General features: G+C 42.5%; 1 protein-coding gene across 2 annotated transcripts in view; it reads right to left on the bottom strand.

Moving 5' to 3' along the window:
• The window catches only part of gon4lb (gon-4 like b), a 29942-nt gene extending 10989 nt beyond the window's left edge, over nt 1-18953 (bottom strand). For both annotated transcript variants that reach the window (XR_009939641.1, XM_062538445.1), the window contains exons 1-17: nt 18825-18953; nt 17843-18084; nt 15026-15118; nt 14533-14795; nt 13874-13948; nt 13716-13766; nt 13584-13622; nt 13052-13150; nt 12835-12957; nt 12385-12561; nt 10300-10522; nt 8826-8927; nt 8001-8041; nt 7591-7709; nt 1910-2111; nt 1244-1330; nt 330-504 (exon numbers count right to left, since the gene is read on the bottom strand). Coding sequence is in view for 1 of the 2 variants with exons in the window: in XM_062538445.1 (XP_062394429.1) it covers nt 330-504; nt 1244-1330; nt 1910-2111; nt 7591-7709; nt 8001-8041; nt 8826-8927; nt 10300-10522; nt 12385-12561; nt 12835-12957; nt 13052-13150; nt 13584-13622; nt 13716-13766; nt 13874-13948; nt 14533-14795; nt 15026-15118; nt 17843-18074 (2101 nt within the window). In the remaining variant the exon portion in view is untranslated. The remainder of the gene's footprint in view (nt 1-329; nt 505-1243; nt 1331-1909; nt 2112-7590; nt 7710-8000; nt 8042-8825; nt 8928-10299; nt 10523-12384; nt 12562-12834; nt 12958-13051; nt 13151-13583; nt 13623-13715; nt 13767-13873; nt 13949-14532; nt 14796-15025; nt 15119-17842; nt 18085-18824) is intronic.

Raw genomic sequence — 18953 nt, 5'->3', positions numbered from 1 at the left:
TAAAGGATGACGCTGATATTAATCCGATTCACCCATAAAATCAGTATCTATTATTGGAGTGTAATTTAGTTAAATTGTAGTGTTTTAAGCTTTCATCTATGTTCACATCTACGCCATCTTCATTTAAAAAAATGTGGCACCTCTGAGCTGGCACCTCTGAGCTGTAACGTGACAAATACAGATATGAGCTGGGATTAGACCATCGTGAGACGATTAGTTTTACCCTTCTGATGATGTGTTCTTGCAATATAATAGTAATCCTTCTCAGTACGAGAGGAGCTGCAGGTTCCCTGGTTCTGAGGTCTCTGAGCGGACTTGTTTCTGCTCACCTGAGTGAGAGCGCAGGGGTTTGGCGGGAGGCTGGAGGATGGAGGGCGTGTTCTTCAGCTCCTCCAGCAGGTCCTGGGAGGGCTGCAGGTTGCAGGCCCGGAATGCACTCACAAAGCCCGGCTGCAGCGCTGCCTGCATCTGCTCTCCGCGCTCAGCAAACGACTGCAGCTCCGACTGTGGTAGCAGAGGATTTTAGAGTAATCTTTATTTGTAGAACACTTTCAGAAATCCAAGCTACAATAATAATAATAATAATAATAATAATAATACCGGTAATAATAATAATAATAATAATAATAGTAATAATAATAAATAGGTTTTATATAGCGCTTTTCTAGGTACCCAAAGACGCTTTACAAAAACACAGAACAAAAAGACAATACATACATGCATACAAAAACATAAAGATACTCAAAAACGACGAAGATACTCAAAAAATTGTCAGTTGGAAGTGATGTTGAAGAGATGGGTTTTGAGGTGATTTTTGACAAGGTGCTTAACAATGGCAAAGTAACAGAACACATGCAACACATACAAAAAAAATAAATAAATAAATGGTACAACTTTTTTTGTGTCCAATTTGAAGAGAGACGATATATTGGTTCAACATCACAGAAAAGCAGAGTAAAAATACGATGTTGGGAAGCGTGATCAAAGTGCGGAGATTCTGTCTGATACCCGGCAAGCAGAAACAAACATCTGTACCTTCCACTGGAAAACCGAGGGGCAAAAATAATATTTTCTAACTCAAGACATTTTTGTCCATTCTGAGTCCTGACAACACACACACACACACACACACACACACACACACACACACACACACACACACACACACACACACACACACACACACACACACGGTCTACCTCTGTAGCCCTCCCACTCTGAAACGTGCACTCAGTAAACTCACCAGGTACATCTTGGTGGTGACTGCTTCATTGTGTAGAGCTTTCACTGGGGCGCTTAGCATGTTTACTTGTGTGAGCAGCTGGATGTGCTGGGGGGAGTTACACAACGATAAAACACATTAAATACAAACAGACAATTTCTCATTCCAGTAACCCTATAACATATAATAACCCAAAGAGAGTAGGCTGCGTCGGAGCGAATGTTTGATCAGCAAAGATTAACTGAGACAAGTCAATAGAGCAGGTGTTAAAATGGGCACTTCATGACGTTTATAGGAAGTTAAAATTGCATTGAGTAGGTCTTCAGAAAATTAATTATGGTCTTGGTCTTGTTAGATTCAAATAATGTACACACACAAGTTATCTTGTCTTAACCAACAGTTTCGGTTCATGTACCCAAATCCAGCAAATGACGAATTAACGAATGAGCTGCACATTAATTTCTGTCGTGAAAACTGAACACACCTGGCTCAGTCAGCTAGGGGCTTTATAATTTGACAAAATCAGTCTAGTGTGTCTGCCAAAGGTCACCCATGGGTTCCCCAGGGTGGCACTGCCAATTAATCACTGCAAGTGGCCATGGCGCTAACAACTCAATGACAGACAGACAAACAAGTGCTTTGAATGCGAGTGTGTGTTGAGAGACGGAATGAACGATAACACCTCACCTGCTGAACCTGCTGTTGTAGCCGCAGCTTCTGTGCCGACGAGAGCACCAGAGTGCACGGTGGGGGGATCAGGACCACTTGCGGCACAGGTGCACTCTGGGATATCCTGGGCTGACTCTCTCTGCACTGAGGCGGCGAGTCCTGCTGACCCATGACTGTGCGCCGGCAAGCTGTGAGGATCTTGGCCAGAGGCTCCTCGAACCTGAGGTGGGACAGTAAGGCATTAGGGGTCAGTGGCACAGGACAGGTTCAATGGGATCCCACTTTCCAGCGGTATCAGAAATGCTATTGGCACCTTTTTTCAGGGGTGAAAATTACATTCATGACATATGAGCAGATGATGAAGACTATTCCTTACAGACACAAGGAGCCATTTCTAGCCATTTCTTATATATTAAGTTTTTTGGGGGAGATCCAGATAGGATAGTAGAGAGAGACAGGAAGTGAGTGGGAGAGAGTTGGGGTGGGATCCGGTAAGGACCACGGGGCGAGAATCGAACCCAGGTGTGGTGCAAGTGCATACTAGGTATGGTGCAAGTGCCCTTGCCAGTCGCGCCACAGCTGGGGCCCAGCCAGCCATTTCAATACCTTGCTACTCGACTTGACCAGCTGGAGGATGTTCTTCATGGCAACAACTTCAAAACTAGTTTTCTACGATATACAGTCACATGAAGGACAGATACACTCATTGCAACCAACCACCACAGCTATATACCACGAAGTTCTGCAGCTATGCTTCTTCAGTAGTGTTATTCTTTTGTTTAAGCAAAACTAATTGCTTTAATGTCACACTATGCAAGATTTTCTCTTTAATATAACCTTTACAGAGTCAAATTGATGGTAAACGTACTTGCAATAGGCAAACTGTGCTGTTTATGGCTACACTCACACACACTTATAATACACAGCTTTGTGAAATAGCAAAGCGGGATGAGAGCCGTTCGCCTCACAGTAAAAACAGGCCGCACCACACAATGGCCAAGACAACGGTACATTTTGTTTGTGTTCATCTCAAGTGTCCATCTGTGTGCCACAAGTATCTGGTCTCCAGCGGGTGCTGTGTTACATGAGGCCTCGGTCACCTCCATCACAGCTCGATCAGCCTCAGGGCAGCCACGCTCGCTCACACCACCCCGGCAGCAGCCGCTGACCAGGGCCCCATGGAAACAGGACCCTGGCACTGACGTCACGCACAACCTCGTTAACATTTACGGGCCCGCCGCAGGGTGCCCAGATCCCTATCTGTGCCCCGGACAACCGTTGTCGTGACGCCAGCAGCGGCGGCGGCCACTGCCTGTGTGGTGGCGGCCGAGCTTTGGCCCCAGCTCTGTGTACTAAACTAAACGAGGAGCTACATTTCAGATGAGAACGACCCTCTATTTATGACCACATCCATGCACCGCACTGGCAGAGCTTTGAAGCAAGGAACCTGTCTTTGCCTGAAGCTATTGGAAACTTTCAAAGCCCATGTACAATTAAGAACAAAATTGTTCACATCACTGGCATATATTGATTTAATGTGGATTTTCTCTTGACCAAAACATTTGCTATGACTGAAAATGACACTGCCACATACCAAAAGGCTGTAAGACAATCTTATTTTCACCTTTGTAATATTTCTATGTAGTCAGGTAGAACCCCAGGACAGGTGTGACATAGTTTAGGGGGTGTAGACTCAGAATCTGACGGGTGTCGCTCCGGCACCCTTGAGCAGCCCCCTTTTGTTGACCATAAAAAAAGAACTAGATGCACATTACTGTATAAACCCATCATGTATGGTATCAAATGAAAGCTCTTCTCAAACAGAAATCAATAATGTCTATAACAATGCGAAAAATGATTTCTAACTCCTCCAGAGGACATAATAACTGTAACATCTGGCAAGGTCACACCACTGAAATGGTAGGCTGAGCAACAACAAGACCTGACATGGGTTACTTTCAAGTGTCTATGAGTGACCAGTATAGAGAGAGGACAGCTGTCATTACCCTGTTTGGTGTCTTTTCTTAAAGCATTAAAAAAAATGATAGCATGAAAAACAATGCAGGAAACGTTTTCCTTCAATAACATGACGCTAGTGGCACTATCAGTATCATCAATAACGTCCATTGTGTCTTGAAGGCTTAAAATCTTGTCAATTTAGGGATTTTTTTGCAGGAGAATTTGATAGCTTTCTTTAGCTATTAGCCTTTTGTTTATGAGCCCCGCTCTCATACTTTCTTTACGACATTTTCATATTGAACTGTAACGTGAATGACGTATATTTTGAAAAAATAATCAGCTTCTTATTACTACTTTGAATATCTATTTTGGACCAATGAAGTTTAATGTTCATTCTCTTATGTGAATTTTAAGAAATTCTTGTTTTGTTATGGCCAATGGGGGCCCCCCTAACAGGCTGGCACACGTAGGGCCCCTAGGCTGCAGCCATATCTAGCCTATGTGATGATTCGCGCCTGGCCCTCTGGTTAAGAATCACTATCAAGTCTGGGCTGCGGCCCTGTGGTGAAGACTCATTTTGTTCTTAACTATATATGTAATTATCTTTTTCATATCTTAAATGTTCTGGCCCATACCTGAATCCAGGCACAGTGGCTGGGGCTTAAAGTACAGTATACTGTAAGCAGTCAACCCACATGGTTACCAATGCTGCAAGTCTTTACTTATTGTTTCCTTATCACTTCACACATACAAGCTAGAATCATTCAGATAGGTTCCAGTTATATTCCGTCCCCTTCCTTTCCATCAAAAAAATATTTTAGTGGCCTACTGGACAGCAAATTTCCTTCACAGATTACTTCTCTATTTCCCAGTCGACTTGGATTGATGGTCTTTATACGACAGTGCCTGTAAAACAAATCATCCCTGTAGGACATTAAATATTTACTTCAGCTGATGTTATTAAAAGTTGGATATAAGCTGTTTGACATAGAACCAGATTGTTAAATAACTAAGTCTGGGAACTGCACACAAACGCAGTCCCAAAGCTAATAAAAAAAGGCTTGAGCTTTATCAACATGCTCTTGATATATGCCAGATTCATAGAGTAATTGCTAAGCAGAGCTATTAGTTGTTTGCTGCCCTTGTCGTGCAAAGCCGCTTTCACAGCTGAACCAGGAGTATGACAGTAGGGTGATTTCCGTTTCAAGGAAGGTGAAGAGTTTAATGAAGTTGCTCACTGCCAGCTGAACTTTGTTACAGTGAGCAATGCCGCCAGAGGGGACAAACTAACTGCTCTCTGCCAATTCAATGATAAGAGATGGCTGAGAAGAGAGAAGAAGGATGAGAAAGAGAGGGAGAAAGAGAGAGGGAGAAAGAGAGAGGGAGAAGGGAGGGGAGGGTGGTGTAGAAAGATGGGATCGGTACATGAGGGATTTACGAGATACTGAGACCGAGATTGAGGGTGAGTGAGCGAGCCTGGGGGTGGGGAGATAGCAGAAACGGCAGGCAGCTGCTGGCTATTCCCGTATGCCTTCCCTATTCTTGGTTGGTCGCATTGACGTCTCCCCCAAAACACACACACACACACACACACCTTTCAACAGGAGAACTAATTTATTTTCTCAATCTGAGCCCGGATGCTGATGAATGCTTTGGCACCTGGACCAGCTTTGATGTGCTGCCAACAGAGTCCCACAACAGGTCTGCCAGATGAGAAAACACTAACGTCTCCGACTCCCAATCAGTAGGATAGAGAAACATGGACATTTAACGATCACTGCCTCTTGAAATATATTTTTGTCCATAACTTGTCAACAAACATACTCAAGCATGCTGAACAATTATTTTGGAATGGACATGGTCAGGTCTGACAAAAGTGTTATTGAATATGCATGAGTCTGTTGACAACAAATGAGACATCTTTGATGTCAATTACTGGCATGTTAGCTTGTTACGTGTCAATTATCCATAATTGCTCTACAAAATCGCATATGCTCCACAATTACTGAGAATACAGACACATTTCCAGGAAGTCAGTAATGCTTAGAAGGCCATTTGTCTGGTTTGGTGTGATGTTGATGAGGTGTCTTGTAGCTCTGTAGTGCAGGGGCTGCGACACTCATTCTTCAGAGTGGACAGGCTCCCGCACCCAAAGAGCATCTCTCTGCCTCCCTACCCAAACAGCCACAGCACCCCTCTGCTGCACTGTCCCGAAGGGAGGACTGTGTGTGTGTGTGTGTGTGTGTGTGTGTGTGTGTGTGTGTGTGTGTGTGTGTGTGTGTGTGTGTGTGTGTGTGTGTGTGTGAACATGTAATGTATTTTGTGTTATTAACAATGTTCCCAATTCCAATTCTACTGCATATAACTTAGCAACTCAGTATGACAAACGTTGTGTGTATCATCATGTTCTCTGTCAACAGAATGAACAGGTAAGTTCACTTAAAGGGATAATCCGGAGTGAAATGCATTTTAGATCAATTTTTCGGACTATTGGGGGTACATACGTTGAGTTGACACCAAAATCATGTCATTCGGATGTATTTTGAGAAAGTTCGAGCTCACCGTTTTTAGCCATAACTCGTTAGCCTGGAAGTGACCGGGGCGTGTCCTTTCGCCGCTACAAAACGCTATTTTTATACCTCTTCTACTGTTCCAAACAACACTACACTTACGTGGTAGTGAGTAGAGGGTCCCTAAAGCCAAACCGAAGTATCCCCACGTCTTTATGTGGTCGGATAGAGAGTCCAGAATGAATTTAATCGAGTCCGTACCTTTCCGGAAATGTCGCTGTTGCAGCTGGCAACGTTTTAACAACACTTTACTAACATTTCCGGAAAGGTACGGACTCGATTAAATTCATTCTGGACTCTCTATCCGACCACATAAAGACGTGGGGATACTTCGGTTTGGCTTTAGGGACCCTCTACTCACTACCACGTAAGTGTAGTGTTGTTTGGAACAGTAGAAGAGGTATAAAAATAGCATTTGTAGCGGCGAAAGGACACGCCCCGGTCACTTCCAGGCTAACGAGTTTTGGCTAAAAACGGTGAGCTCGAACTTTCTCAAAATACATCCGAATGACATGATTTTGGTGTCAACTCAACGTATGTACCCCCAATAGTCCGAAAAATTGATCTAAAGTGCATTTCACTCCGGATTATCCCTTTATAGTTTATTAGTCAGAAAATAATGGATGGTGTGTGTGTGGGGGTGTGTGTGTGTGTGTGTGTGTGTGTGTGTGTGTGTGTGTGTGTGCTCCTGCTAAATCCATTGTGTGTCCTGGACACACTACAAGTGTGGGTATTTCCAGATACGTGAGTCATTAGCAGCCATGAGGTAACATCTCCTACACCGCAAGTGAAGAGGCACAAATTGTTTTCCACAAGAGGGGCTAACATTCCGTCCTGAACTGCCACATGTGAGCACCTGGTCACGTAGCCATCCGCCGGCCAGCACTTACCCTTACACTGAGTAAACGATCTGCCGCGTATGCTGAGGGCGCTGACTAAGACATACTGTCAACAGCCAGACAGGCTTAGGCAGGGGATTTTTTTTTTTATCCGCCCGGCTCGGTTTTAGGTGAAAGGGTAGAACCCACGCTAACGAGGTGGCCACTGGCGAGAGGTGAAAAAGGTGGTAAAGATGGAGGGAGAGGTGCAGGCGTGTGTGGAGAAGAGAGGAGAAGAGAGGAGGAGAGAGGAGAGGAGACGACTGAAAAGAGGATTTGAGGGATGCTGTACCTTATGGCTTGAGGAACGTTGAAGTTGGGGGCAGTGGGAGGTGGTGGCTCTTCGTCCCTCTCCTCATCCTCCTCATGCCCTTCCCCATCCTGTTCACGGCAACCCAGCTCATCCTGGAACTGCGGAAGGGTGGGATAAATAGAGCAGCCAGCAGAAAGAGAACATCATTGATAAATCATGGCGCCACCACCTTGACAAAGTAGAGAGCGAGCAAAGGATTTACTCTGTGCCCTCCATAAATCAATCATTACTCCATCCATCTACCACACATCCAAGTAGTCTACAGGAAATGAGCACATGCACCCTCGTGGTGCCTATAAATCTCACATCTGAAAATTAATCAAACTCTTTTGAATTAACTGCTCCACTGAAAGAGAAGTATGTGGACTTTTGCTGTTGCTCGTACTTACCGTCTCAAACAACTCCTCCATCAGCTCATTCACTTCCCTTTCTAAAAAAGTGAAACAAGCCATATGCAGTTAGCCACCGTTAACAATTGTGTTACATGTATTATATTTTATGCAAATTACAATACAGTGAGTTACAATACAGTTGATCTAGTCCAACTTTTTAATTACACATCTTGAAGACCATTCATCCCTGCCAATAATGCAGCGAGGACTCCAATAGTTAATGTCTTAGTATCGGGGTTCCCACTCTGATTGCAATGTAAAATTCCATGACTGGAATCAGGGTTCCCACTCTAAATCAAATGTAAAATTCCATGACTTTTCCCCAACAAAAAAATGCATTTCCATGACTTACTACATAATGAATAGGTCAATATACCAACCAATGATTACATAGTGTTCAAGAATCTTTTACTTTTTTAGAGCAAGAGATGAATAAATAGGCATTGAATAAACGCAGTCGAGCAGATATACACAAGATGTGCATGGAAATATATGTATTTTGGGCAAGTACATGTTAAACTGGCACAACAGAATTCCCTGGGTATGACTTTGCCCCAAAAATGATCAAATTCCCTGACTTTCTATATCTGGAATAGACTTTCTAAAATTCCATGATATTCCAGAAATTCCATGACCCGTGGGAACCCTATAGAATAGACTTTCCAAAATTCCATGATATTCCAGAAATTCCATGGCCCATGGGGGCCCTATAGTATTTTCTATGTACCTGACGAGGAATAGCAAAAAGTGTACTGTACATCACAGGAGATGGGACCGTAACAACAACCATCCTCCAGAGACACTGGTCACAGATGAACTTACTGGTTATACGGACAGCCCGGTCAGTACGGTAGTCCTCCTGGTCGGGCTCATCCAGGTCGTCTAGGAAGTTATACTCAGGGTCATCCTCATCGTCACCCTCCTCTGCAGAGACAAGAGAGAGGGAGTCAGGGTGAAGTAGTCAGCCTGAAACCACCAGTGTGTTCGTGTCCAGACCTACAATCTGGCAAAATGATCCAGTGGACAAAGCTTGGCCTGTATTCACCTTCGAAAATTAATTAAGACAGGGGACAACAACACTTTCATGGTTTGTACGTGTGTGTGAGTAAAATTGTGAGTGAGTGTAAATGTGTGTGTGTGTGTGCGTGTGTGTGTATGTGTTTGTGCGTACGTGCAGGTCAGTGAGTGACTGAGCCACAGAGTGGACACATGGGCACAGTGATTCTGGACTACACGTTCTGGGAGCCCAGATGCAGTGATGAAAAGATGACGATGGAGACAAGGAGAGAAAGGGAAAGAAACACAGGGAGAGAGAGAGAGAAAGAGCTGTAAGGAGAGAGAGAGTTAGACTCAGGAAATGGGGAAAAGGTCAGCAGAACATAAACATGAGAAGGCAAACAGAGTGGGGGCCATTAAAGTGACCATCCACGAACAACACAGACGCAAATAGGAGGCCATTAGGACTTTTAAAGGCAGCCAACTGAGAGGTGCTGAGAGGGAGCAATATGGGCTGGGTGGGGGCCATTAGCAGTTTTAAAGGCAACCATCTGAGAGGGGCTGTGAGGGAGCAATCACACACACACACACACACACACACACACACACACACACACACACACACACACACACGTCTCACTTTTATTCACACACATTTAATCAGTTTCACTTACATCTAAAAAAGGTCAAAAACCAAAAATATGAAACGAGTTTGGTTGGTTTGGTCAATCAAACTGTTAAGCACTCAACTAATTCAATCTTTAGAAAAAGAATGAGTTTATCAATCTCATCAAGATGAAATCCTATACCTGGCTGAAGCCTGCTTCTTGGTGGCTCCTGAAGAGCCAGCTCCTCTGAGAGCACTTCCTCTCTGAGCACATCGAACAAACCAACACACCTATGACTTACCCATGCACTTGCCTTCTTCCCTCCTCTCTACTTCCTTCTACCACTGTGATCTTCCACCACACTTTGACTAGTACTTACTATTTACATATTAATACCATACTACTAACTGCCCCGTGCATTAACCTCATAGCTGAAAAAATGTTGCAAAATCAATGTATAAGCCACGGCTAAAGCAAAAAACATAACCACTTCCTGGATCCAGACGGTGATATGGATCACCCCCAAAATGTAATTGTTTCTTCCCTGGGTCATTTCAGACCTTACCTGAAAATTTCATTGAAATCCATCCATGACTTTTTGAGTTATCTTGCGAACAGACAGACAGACAAACAAACAAACAAACAAACAAACAAACAAACCCCAATGAAATCCTGAAAATCTGTCCGCTCACCTTCAATGCCGATGTCTGAGGCCATGAGGCCCTGCAGCCACTCGCTCCAGTCGCGGTCCTCCAGAGCCAGGACGCAGTCGTACATGTCCGGCGTGATGTCGGGGGCGTGGAGCTCTGCCTCCAGCATGCCCAGCGGGACGTCTCGGAGTGGCCGCTTGGAGCGGGTCCGGCACGCCACCAAGCTGTCATTGGCACAATCAGCCCCGCTGGCATTACTCAAGGCCTGAGGGCAAATGGTTAGTTAGATGATGTTAAAGGAATATTGACAGAAACTTTGTAATGAGACACTGCACTCAAGGAATCCTCCATACATGTTAGTTTGTAACAATGGCCAACATTTCACATCACTGTAAAATGACATACACAGTAGACCAGGGCTATTCAATTAGTTTGTAATGGGGGCCAGTTCATGAAAAGTATCACAACTGAGGGGCCAGAGAAATACCGCAAATATGAGTATCACGTACAAATGTAGATACAATAAACTACAACAGCACCAATATGGGTGTTCAAATGTTGCATTTTGTAAATGTACAATATTGTTGATTGGTGGTTATTTTGTTGTATTTGTGTTTTGGGAATATTTCTGCCACAGCCACAGGCCCAGACTTCCACAGTGGTAGGCCTGAGGCCAACATTGGGAAGGTGACACTGGATCTATATTGCTAATATGTTGCATTTTGTAAAAACATATCGTTTTTTTGGTGGTTATTTTGTTGTATTTGTGTTTTGGGAATATTTCTGCCACAGGCCCAGACTACCACAGTGGTAGGCATTGGGAAGGTGACACTGGATCTACATTGCTAATATGGCTAATATAAAATCTGTGATAACATTAACAGCAATGGAATCTGAGTTTTGCGCAGTAACTGCTAGGTCCATACAATTTTCAATGGGTACAAACAGGTTTCAAAACAGTGTTCAAATTAATTAAATGTGCGTAATCGGTCGCATAATAACTCTTCTCAACATACTTGTACATTTAACGTTCCCACCATTTAAATTGGATGAACGTGTTCACAAAGCAATGTTACTTAGGCTACAGTGGACATCAAGGCGATGGATGCGTATTAGTTTCACACTGAAAATATTTGCGTGGTGCAACCCGTTAAAATGTTAGTAGCTTATAAATATACCCCAACGTAGTGGCAATTTACGTTGAAACTAAGATGGAATTTATGTTCAACTCGTTCTAAACGTTGCGTGCAATTGGCTGAGGTGCAGTGGCTGCAGGATTACAGAGCGAGTGAGAGCATGCAACAGAACTGATATGCCACCAAAGTTAAACTTTTAAACCGACTCCTATTTGCTCCAATAGCTACATTACGAGTGGCGAATGTTTTCGCGAGGATGTGCTTGGACTGGAGAAGCACTACCGGTGAGATTTCATGCACCAAAAATGCTTCATGCTTTGAGGGGGAAACAACTTGGATTTGGCGCACGTCAACATGTTGGTGACGCTGCGTAAAAACAAAGCAAGGCACAAGTAACATCTTTGCATAATACACAGTAACATAGTAGCCTACAACGGCAACACACCACACCATTATTTATAGGCACTACTCGCAGTGTAGCCTATCGCTGTACCTCCATTATCGTGTTTTCCACCAGCTATTTACGTCTCCACCAAATATAACGATTTGCTCATATAACAACGTCAGCCAACACTTCAAGGGCCACTACAAAGTATCTCGGGGGCCGGATCCGGCCCGTGGGCCGCTAATTGCAGAGCCCTGCAGTAGACTCTATATAAGTGGAGTTAGTATGTGGCGCCAATATGGCAGTTATCTCTACACACATATCCCGCCCTGAATAGACAAATATCTGCTCGATGACTGTGTAGACGAAGTGCACTACCAAGATGGCCGCCAAGTGGGGGGACTGTGTGTGTGTGTGTGTGTGTGTGTGTGTGTGTGTCTGATTTGTCAGGTCAGGGCCAGATAAAACATATCTGGCCAACATTTCTCAGCACTGTAAAATATACACTGCCTGATATAAACACCACACACATACACTGTAAACTCTTATAGTCTTCTTATAGTCACTGTCTTCTCTATAAGACCAATATTTCATAAAAGTGTATACCTGATAAGGCTCCAAGCAGATGGGACTGAAAGCCAGCTCCTCATCCACAGCACAGAGCTTCTCCATGAAGGTGCAGTCTGGAGGCCCTGTGGAGCGCGGAGAGCTGCAGGACTGCGGAGGAGGAGGGGGGCCCATGGGCACAGCTGCCACTCGCAGGTGTCTGGAGGCCTTTGGCTTCTGGGGGGGGAAGAAGGAGATGAAATCAGTGTTGAAGGCGTCGTTGAAAGTATTAGGTGCTCCTATTGATATTCTGCCAACTATCTATTTCACGTAGACATAATCAATTTATATGTCAAACATATGTCAACGTCCATGGGGCTAGTAATTGTAATTAACTGTTCAAATTAATGTAAGTGTACATGGCAAAAGTGCACACAAATGTTTGAGATGCACTCTTAAGTCTAGGAGAAGCATTATATCACATCAACGCCAAGACTCTTTGGCTCTTACCGGTTTAGGGCTGAGGCACTGCTCATCACCACTCTTAGAATGTCCCCCGGGGGTTCTGGGTCGCCCTACTCGGCTAACCCGGGGTGACGAGGCTGTGCTGTCCACATCACTCTCCTGAAAAGTCTGACAGATAACAAGCCACAACCATGAATCACTATCTACTAGACTCAACTCCGCAAACACACATACTGACAGATGAGCGCAGGTTCTCACGCACATCTTCTGCTGTTTCGTCCTCCTCATCCTCGTCTGGACAGTACTCTTCATCAGAGGTGTCTTCATCTTCCTCCAGGGGGATGTCAACAAATTGTGGAGGCTAGGGGGATTAGAGGAGATGACAATGTCTGGATGAAACGGGAACTTTTTTTTGGGAAGTATACTGTATATTTTTGCCTTTAATTGCTGGGACAGTGAAAAGGCGGGCAGGAAGTGAGTGGGAGAGAGAGAGAGAGAGAGAGAGAGAGAGAGAGAGAGAGAGAGAGAGAGAGAGAGAGAGAGAGAGAGAGAGAGAGAGAGAGAGAGAGAGAGAGAGAGAGAGAGAGAGAGAGAGAGAGAGAGAGAGAGAGAGAGAGAGAGAGATGGGGGGTGGGATCGGGAAATGACCCAGGTCGGACTACAACCTGGGTCCTCATGGGCACTTTGACTCGAATATGGTACGAGCACTGTAGCCAGTTGCACCACAGCATCCCCTGAAACGGGAACTTCAAATCAAACAGAAAGCTCACTTTTAGTGAGGCGCACATACACACCTTGACTTCTTTAGGTGTTTTGGTCCAGATAGGAATTCCCTGTGACAAAAAAGCAGAATGGGTACTCAACCACTGCACAGCATATACTCATTTCCAATAGTGGCACTAAAAATAAACAAATCAAAATGTTACCTCTCCTTTCTCAACGACTTCTTTGAGCTTAGATCTCGTCATCTTGGGCTCCTGCGATTTAAAATAAGAACATTTCAGAAAATAAAGTTCTTGCAATAGACATATTTTAAAAACGGCAGAAGAAAATAAGTCAGGTAGTATATATTGGGGCAACTTACAAACAACGGCATGTCTTGTGTCTCTATGATGGCAGTTTTCATCATTGCCACAACATGCTCGTTAGTGATAACTTCCTGTAAGCAAATAATACAAAAAGTTTAGTTTTCATGAAATACTTCTAGAATATAAAAATAATTTCCAGGCCACCTGCAGTTTCCCTTTTGTTTCTTAAAAATAGCTTGAGATGTCTCCAGTGATTTTCACTTGTTATTTTTCTAACCCAAAGATGTAAAAAAAAGAAATGCTAAAATGCCCAAAACAAAGACAAAACATGCAAAGACAAAAAAAACACAAAAAAACACAGCTACACTCATGCAGCATGCTCTCATAAATATAACATTATTGTACTGTAGACCTAAAAGCATGTCAGCTTTTTGTCAACAATACACAGCACAACACACAATACAAGAACAGCAGTAACGCTATCATCAGAACTACCCAAAATCACACACAAACGGACGAGAAAACCAGTAGAATTATTTGAGCGAAATTAGATAAATTCATCTGTTCAGTTTGAACCTAATACAGAACGGCAAGGACTCTCTACTCTAAACGTACTATATCAACTATAATGTAATTACTACATCTGTAACTTTGATTAGAGAAAACCCTGTTTATTGCCTTTTGAGAGGACACAGAGCAAGTACGGGAGACCTACATGAAGAATGTCCCTGACGTTGACAGCAGTCAAGTTATGCTGACGCGACTTCCTCTCCAGGTCTCTGTCCAGCTTCCCACAGTCATCTTCTGACAGGTCGTCACCACCTTCGTCTTCTGTGGTGGACTTACAGTCCTTCTCCAGCTCATCTTCCTTCTTCTTCTTCTCCTCCTTCTCCTCCCTTTCACTGTCTGTGCAGGTTGTCTTTGCTCTCCGGCCATTTTTCCTCCTCGTTTGTTTCTGAATCTTGCAAAGCTCCTCATCTAAACATGCATTAAACACAACAATAAGAATAGGAGGATGAGACTCCTGGGCACTGAAACATGTATCAACTATTCACAAAACAGATTCCTAACATCACACATAAGACAACATGACTCCTCTCAGAGAGACCAGAGACATTCACTGTGTGATTCACTGGACAGGAAGGGACCAGTAAGGAAGCAGAGTCAGACCAATGTTCTTATTTTCTTTCCTGAAAAGGAGTGCTCACCCAGAGTGATAACCAATCCTGGCTCTGTGTCCTCCTCTGACTGAAGGGAAGATGACAGCAGGCTGGAGGACTGGTTCTCTGACCCACTGTGGTCTAAAAACATAAAAATACAATGTGGATCTACATTGTATACAGACATTGTTTACTGTTATTTTCTGCACTTGGAAGATTAAATTACCTCATTTGCCACCTAGAGTTATAAAGGTAAGAAAAAGTAGAAATATTGACATTGATCTTTTTTTGCAGGATATATTAAATATAAATTGGAATAGGTTTCAACTGATTCCTTTTGTTGAGGAAGCTTGGCATTTTTTCCAAAGTGAGGTCAGTAAAATAATTGATAAACATGCTCCTTGGACTTCAATTAAAGTCAAAGGTAGACATCTACCATGGGTTAACGGAGAACTTATACACCTGTTCAAAGAGAGAGATAAGGCCTGGAAGAGATCTAGACTAACAAAAGATCCTACTGACTGGACTTACTATAAACAATTAAGGAATTCCTGCACAACCAAAACAAAAGATGCTAAAGCTAACTACTATAAAGATTCTTTATCTAATAACTTTAAAAATCCTAATCATTTTTGGAAAACCCTTAATAGTTTAATTAGTAAATCTGATAAAAGTCCTATTACAAAAATCAAAGGCAACAATGAGATTATTAGTGATTCTTCTATAATTGCAAACACATTTAATCAGTTTTTCTCTTCTATCTCTAATTCATGTATAGCTGACTTCCCTTATAGTGACAATAAGAGTACAACAAATACATCTTTACATAGAGGCTCCTTTTCTTTTAGAAAGATACATTCTACTGATGTACAACAGGCAATATCCAACCTAAAATCAGGCAATAGTACAGATCCTGATGGCCTTGACATTAAGTTTATCAAGCTGGCTTCTCACATCTTGGCTTATCCTTTATCTGATTTATTTAATTTATCTCTATCCACTTGCGTAGTACCTTCTATGTGGAAGGCTGCCAGAGTCACTCCTCTTTATAAAAGTGGTGACCCTCTTGATATTAATAACTATAGGCCTATCTCCATCATAAGCAGCATAGCAAAGGTTTTTGAAAAAATTGTATTTAATCAATTATCTAACTATGTCAATGATTTCTCTATCTTATCACCTCTCCAATCAGGTTTCAGACCAAACTTTTCTACTACCACTGCCCTTTTAAAATGTACTAATGATATTCTAGTTTCCTTTGACAAAAGTGAGTCTACTGGTGCAATATTCATTGATCTCACCAAGGCTTTCGATCTGGTTGACCACTACTTACTCCTTGATAAATTGTATGCTATAGGTCTCTCAAAACACACTGTTTTATGGTTTAACTCGTATCTTCATCACAGACCTCAACGTGTTTCTATTCATGGTTGTTTATCACAGTCTGCAGTAATGGCAAAAGGTATACCCCAAGGCTCATCGCTGGGTCCACTTTTATTTTCTATATTTATTAATGACCTGCCTTTAATATGCTCAGACTGCCATATTCACCTTTACGCTGATGATACTGTGATTTATACTTCTAATAGGTCTATTTCCCAAATCCAGCATACTCTTCAATATGAATTTAATAATATTCAAAAGTGGTTCCTCTACAATAAACTTTTATTAAATAAGACAAAATCGTACAGTATGCTATTTGCTACAAGGTCGGCCGCTAAGTATCAAGACACTAATTTACTTGTTAAATTTCTAGACAGCACATCTCTTCAGAAGGTAGAGGAATTCAAATACTTGGGTTTCTATCTTGACTCTCAATTGTCTTTCAAGGCACATATTGGTAGCATTGTTAAGAAGATTAACTGTAACCTAAAACTTCTGTATCGCTCAATCAATTGCTTTACTCTGCAGGTTAGGTTACGAATAGTCTCACAGTTACTTCTTCCTATTCTTGACTATGCTGATATTGTGTATCAGAATACATCAGATTCTAATCTCCTGCCTTTAAATGTTGTTTATAATAAACTTTGTAGATTTATTTTGCGGTGCCCTTACAGAACCCACCATTGCCATATGTATGCATTACTGAACTGGTTTACACCTAAGTCCAGAAGACAGTTCCACTGGCTACAGTTTATTTTCAAATGTATCACTTTGAATTATCCCTCATATCTAAAACAATACCTAATTCCATTTAGGCCATCATATAATTTAAGACATACTGAGCATCCCACATTTGTGGTCTCCACTATATCTAAGGAGAGCGGGCGCTTTGCCTTTAAGTTTAAAGCCCCCTCGGACTGGAACAACCTGCCGAGTTCTCTCTCTCAGATCTATTACATCTTTCCAAAGTTTCAAGTCATCTCTTTTTATGTATTTGCAAACAGCATGCTCATGTTACAGTTAATTTTGTTGTTGTTTTTGTTTTTGTTTTTGTTGTTTTCATACATATTTATCTATTTTCTACCGGCTAATACAAGCTGTCAAGGCTGCTCACTTATTTATATTGTGTATCCTACTAAGTACTTGTTATCTTACTGTATGTTACTTTACTATCCCATTTAACACGTTTATCTTTGGGAACTTGGGGATTTGAGTGTGGCCAGGTATAGGAGAGCTTTTGTGTGTGTGAGTGTATGTGTGATTTGTTTCTCTGTATTGTGTTTTGTATGTCTAAGGACCCCCTCGAAAATGAGATGAATCATCTCAAGGGGCTTATCCTAACAAATAAACATATGATGAATCCTGTTAACTGTTAGTTGTCAACTAACTTGTTCGTTTCCTACTATCAAGAATCAATGTCTTGTCATCTTTTAAGACAAGTTACCGGTACTTTTTCATTCGGCTAATCAATAACATACTCACCCGAATTAGATGTATTGTCTTGACATTTCAATCTGGGGGATTGTCTTCTGGGTGACTGAAGCAGTTTCGCATTCTTCCTCAACTTCTGTTTCTGCGGAGTGACGGCAAGCTTCTTCCCGGGACTGAGCCGCAATCTCTTTCTGGCCGGCGACCTCGACCTGACAACCCTTTTAAGTCTTTTCAAGCGAGTAGATCTTGGTTCTGGAGACTTCGTCTTCCGTTTCTGGCCCATTTTCACGGTGCTTGTTGATAAACAGGAACACACATGATGAAAACAACACGGTTACTTTACTAGTGCCTTAGCTCAAACGAGTAACAACACAAGGCGCGAAACTCCTGCACTGACGTTACTGTTGTTGATAACAAAGCTGTTAACCCCCTATCTCGAACAGAATGTATTGTATGTATCGAACACTTTCCTTTTCCTGCTCTCTGGTTCCGTTGTGATGATAAAACATGGTAAACTGGGTGACTGGTGACATTCAAATACATTAACGATGCAGTTTGCCATAGCTCATCCAACAGTAAGACCTGAGTTCACCTCAAGTTCCAAATAGATAACGTTCAGCTAACTTTGACATCATTGATGAGCTTGGCGGGTTGCATATTTAGCCGGCTTTAATGATAAACTAACGGAAAATTAATAAGAAGAATTTCTGCTAAAACCAATAAAATACTCGTCCTCGAAAAGAATGAAGGGAGAGAATGTCTTTGAACGTAGAAACTATTGGTAACATGATAACATCGCCGAAGCAAACAGTTCTCTCAGATCCAGTTAGCTAACGCTGGCTAGCTTAATTACACTAGCAAGCTATTGCTAACTGGTTGATAGCCAACTAGTTTTCTAGCAAAGATAAAGCAACGATTTGCAAACGGGTGCATTTTCAAAAAGACTGAAGTTTCCCTTTAATATGTACAGTGTTGATATACTCAATAGTACTTTTAAACACAATTAAACGAATGGCAAAAGGAAGCCCCTTACCCAGAACGGTTTGTTTGTAGCCATCAGTGGCTATGCCTAACCAGCTAATGATGCTACGATTCACTGGGTGTGACACTCATATTCGTCCCTAGTACATCTTTGGCCATATATTATGTTCCTCGTTTTTGC

The sequence above is a fragment of the Sardina pilchardus genome, chromosome 6, assembly GCF_963854185.1.
Source record: "Sardina pilchardus chromosome 6, fSarPil1.1, whole genome shotgun sequence".
NCBI lineage: Eukaryota > Metazoa > Chordata > Actinopteri > Clupeiformes > Clupeidae > Sardina > Sardina pilchardus.
The sequence above is the reverse complement of the archived record's forward strand: the minus strand, read 5'-3'. Positions and strand labels throughout refer to the sequence as shown.